The 4,161-nt window shown below is 46.4% G+C and overlaps 1 protein-coding gene across 1 annotated transcript; it reads right to left on the bottom strand.

The window, feature by feature from the left end:
- Positions 1-1,177: 1,177 nt before the first annotated feature.
- On the bottom strand, positions 1,178-2,669 carry LOC149974802 (CD5 antigen-like). Its single transcript, XM_090210019.1, has 3 exons — positions 2,462-2,669; positions 1,728-2,033; positions 1,178-1,602 (listed from the first exon to the last, which is right to left on the bottom strand). Exons 1-3 carry the CDS (start codon positions 2,667-2,669, stop codon positions 1,178-1,180), a joined length of 939 nt encoding a protein of 312 aa, XP_090066145.1.
- Between the last annotated feature and the right edge of the window lie 1,492 nt (positions 2,670-4,161).

Below are 4,161 nucleotides of genomic sequence, written 5' to 3'. Positions count from 1 at the left end.
ATTCTTCACTCCAGGTGAGAAACAATGTTGATTGAGTGACAAACTGTTTCTTACCTGAGCAGGTGAGTCCAACAGCATTACCAGGTAGGCAGGTGTTGTGTTTTCTGTCTGAGGTGTCACAGTCCAGGAGAAGGGACTCTTTGCCTTTACACTGGAACTCTTTATCCCAGGTCTGACCCTCACCTCCTCCATAGAGCCCCCTCTGTAGAGCTGCAGGAGCCCCACAGCCAAGCTCCCCACAGACTACCTCTGCATCCTGCCGGTCAAAGTCAGCTTCACACACTGAGGCCCAGGACTGATTGGACTTCACCTCCACTCTCCCAGAGCAGAGACCAGCTCCATCCACAAGCCGCACAGACTCTGGAGAAAAAGAGTTGGTTGAACATTTAATCAGTTTTGTTGATGACACTGTCAAGGACTAAACACAAATATGTTGGATAAAAGATTGTAGTTTGCTATGTTTGATACTGTAAGAGGTAGAAATGGGTTCTTAGTCACTCAGGATCGGGTTGGGAACAATGCAGGCAGGAGACAGGAATAAGTTCACTTCACTTTCTAGAAAATAAACAGCTGGACATCCATCAGGCAGCTTCACTTCAGTACCATCTGAACTACAAGGTCTGATGCTGTATGTCAGGGTCAGGATGGGCCAAGAGTAGAAAAGGGTACTGGTTATGATGACATCACTGGTGAGAACTCAGTGATAAAAATATATTTGATCTTTCCTATCTCTCCCTCTTCCTCTCCTCCTCTCTTTGTGACAGTGGTAGTGAGTAGAGACGTTCACTGAGATAACACTCAAATACAAAGCATTCTGGGATATTTAAGGTGTATTTGATTCCTACTTGACTGAGTGATCTATTTAGTAAAGCAGACTGACAAGCTAAACAGTCATCATGAGAGGTGCAGAGGAAGTTGTATGAATGAAGGAAATCAGTTGAATATAATTATAATATGTTGATATTTCCTGAGCAGATCACTGTGAGTCCAGGAAGGAGATATAATACATGGACTAAAGTATGTGGAACTCAGCAGTGAGTTTTACAACAGAGGATTATTTTTAGGCTCTACGTGGTTCAACACTCGGCGGTCCGTTCTGTGAGCTTGTGTTGTCTACCACTTCACGGCTGAGCCGTTGTTGCTCCGAGATGTTCCACGTTGAAAGTCACTGACATCTTCAGTAAGGACATTTTACTGCTGATATTTGTCTATGGAGATTGCATGGACATGTGCTCAATTTGATACACCTGTCAGGTGTGGCTGAAATAGCCGAACCCACTAGTGTCCACATACTATTGGCCATATAGTGTATCTTGTTATTACCTGAGCAGGTCACTGTGAGTCCAGGAGAGAGATCATAACTTCTGGAACACTCCCTCAGTGAAGACTCAGACCCAGAACAGGAAACTCTAAACGTTCCAGTGATATTTCCAGGTAGTGCTGAAACAGTGGAGCCACAACCCATCTGTCTACACACTACTGCAGCTACATCCCTCTGGTTCCACACTCCAGCTCCCACAATCCTCCACTCTCCCTGGTCGTACCGCTCCACTCCACCAGCACAGCGACTGCCTCCTCCCACCAGCCTCACATCATCAGGCTCTGAGAAAATAAAAGAGAGAGACAGTAATCTTACTATTTTCTCACTAAAACACACCTATATTGTCTCTCATATTCTTCACTCCAGGTGAGAAACAATGTTGACTGAGTGACAAACTGTTTCTTACCTGAGCAGGTGAGTCCAACAGCATTACCAGGTAGGCAGGTGTTGTTCTCTCTGTCTGAGGTGTCACAGTCCAGGAGAAGGGACTCTTTGCCTTTACACTGGAACTCTTTATCCCAGGTCTGACCCTCACCTTCTCCATAGAGACCCCCCTGTAGAGCTGCAGGAGCCCCACAGCCAACATCCCTACAGACTACCTCTGCATCCTGCCGGTCAAAGTCAGCTTCACACACTGAGGCCCAGGACTGATTGGACTTCACCTCCACTCTCCCAGAGCAGAGACCAGCTCCATCCACAAGCCGCACAGACTCTGGAGAAAAAGAGTTGGTTGAACATTCAATCAGTTTTGTTGATGACACTGTCAAGGACTAAACACAAATATGTTGGATAAAAGATTGTAGTTTGCTATGTTTGATACTGTAAGAGGTAGAAATGGGTTCTTAGTCACTCAGGATCGGGTTGGGAATAATGCAGGCAGGAGACAGGAATAAGTTCACTTCACTTTATAGAAAATAAACAGCTGGTCATCCATCAGGCAGCTTCACTTCAGTACCATCTGAACTACAATGATCTGCCCATGAACATCTCCCATAAACCAATATGACAAACACAAATATAATGTTTAAATACATCTGACATCTCTCCCTCTATTTAAATGAAATAAAAACACATAAAACATGATACATGGTAATATTATATAATGTATAAATAAATCTCTCAATATGACCAGTCTCTTACCTGAACAGGTCACATGACGATAATATTCACCATCACAGACACCAGGTTCTTCTATGATGTCACACTGTCTAATAGAAGACTCATTTCCATAGCAACTAATATATAGTGTGACTCCTCTTCTTCCATCTTCAATCAGACCTCCTCTAGATTCAGCTACAGGATTCCCACAGTCCAGCTCTCTACACACAACCTTAACATCTGTCATCATGTCCCACAACCCAGAACATTGACTTAACCACTCTCCTCTGTAGAAGACTTCCACTGTCCCAGAACAGGAAGTGGTCCCATTCACCAGTCTGACTGAGTATTCAGCTGTAAACAGCAGAGAGGAAAACACAGTGGTGAGGACAGATGATGACAGTGATTCTGTTATTCTAACAGCAGTAATGCTTTGTGGTTGACAAGTATTAGTAGTTCCATAAAACACTACTTGTTATTGGGGTTTAGAATGGTTTGTATGGACACATGAATTTCTCCATGTGGGATAATAAAGTTGACTAATATTGAACTGCTATAATCACTGTAGATTTATACTCTACCTACCTAGTGGACTGACGCTTTGAGCCTGGAGATCTGAGGAGAAAGAGAGAGACAGAGGAGAAAGAGAGAGAGACAGAGATAGAGAGAAACAAAGGAGAAAGGGAGGAGTCAGAGGAAGAGAGAGGCAGAGGTTAAATGAACATCAACATGACCTTTCATGATGTGATGTGGAAGACAGGCTTATCGTTGGTATGGTGCAACAACACCCATGTGTACATACACTATATATACAAAAGTATGTGGACACCCCTTCAAATGAGTGGATTCTATTTCAGCCACACCCCTTCCTGACAGATGTATCAAATCAAGCACTCCGCCATGCAATCTCCATAGACAAACAGTGTCAGTAGAATTGAGTTAATGAACTCCTCTCCACTCCAATCCTCGCCCCTCTCCTCCCCTCTTCTCCCAGTCTCTCGTCCCCCTTCTCTCCTTTCCTCTTCTCCCCCCCTCATCTCCCCCTTCTCCCCCTCTCCTTTTCTCCCCGTTCTCTTCATCGTCTCCCCATCTCTCCCTCTCTTCTCCCCCATCTCTCCCCTCTACTCTTCTCCCCTCCTCCCCCTCTCTTCTACTCTTCTTCCCAATTCTACCCCTCCCCTCTCCTCGTCTCACCCCTCTGCTCTTCCACCCTCTTCTCTCCTCTTTTCTTCTCCCCCTCTCCTCTTCTTCCCCTCCCCTCCCACCTCTGATCTTCTCCCCCTTTCTTCTCCTCCTCTCCCCTCTCTTCTTCTCCCCCTCTCTTCTCCTTTTCTCCCCTCCCCTCCCCTCTCCTTTTATCCTCCTCTCCTTTCTCCTCCCCACTCACCTTATCCCCCTCTCCTCTTCTCCCCCTCTCTTCTCCAACTCTCCTCTTCTCCACCTCCCCTCTCTCTCTCCTCTTCTCCCCCTTCTCCACCTCACTCTTCATCTTCATCTTCTCCCCCCTTCTCCCCCTTCTCTCCTCCTCTCTTCTCCTCTTCTCCCCAATTCTACCCCTCCCCTCTCCTCTTCTCACCCCTCTCCATTTCTCCTCCCTGCTCCCACTCTCTTCTCCCCCTCTCCTCTTCTCTTCTCCCCCTCTCCTCTTCTCTTCTCCACCTCTCTTCTCCTCTTCCCCCCTCTCCTCTCCTCTTCTCCCCCTCTCCATTTCTCCTCCTAGCTCCCACTCTCTTCTCCCCCTC

The sequence above is a fragment of the Oncorhynchus mykiss genome, chromosome 19, assembly GCF_057628025.1.
Source record: "Oncorhynchus mykiss isolate SJ-2025 chromosome 19, ASM5762802v1, whole genome shotgun sequence".
NCBI lineage: Eukaryota > Metazoa > Chordata > Actinopteri > Salmoniformes > Salmonidae > Oncorhynchus > Oncorhynchus mykiss.
The sequence above is the reverse complement of the archived record's forward strand: the minus strand, read 5'-3'. Positions and strand labels throughout refer to the sequence as shown.

Excerpts from the sequence above, each read along its gene's own strand:
- LOC149974802 (XM_090210019.1), bottom strand. The coding sequence starts at position 2,669 with ATGATGACAGATGTTAAGGTTGTGTGTAGAGAGCTGGACTGTGGGAAT. Across the intron at positions 2,034-2,461 it reads TCGTCATGTGACCTGTTCAG|AGTCTGTGCGGCTTGTGGAT; the intron begins GTAAGAGACTGG and ends CTTTTTCTCCAG. Across the intron at positions 1,603-1,727 it reads TGTTGGACTCACCTGCTCAG|AGCCTGATGATGTGAGGCTG; the intron begins GTAAGAAACAGT and ends TTATTTTCTCAG.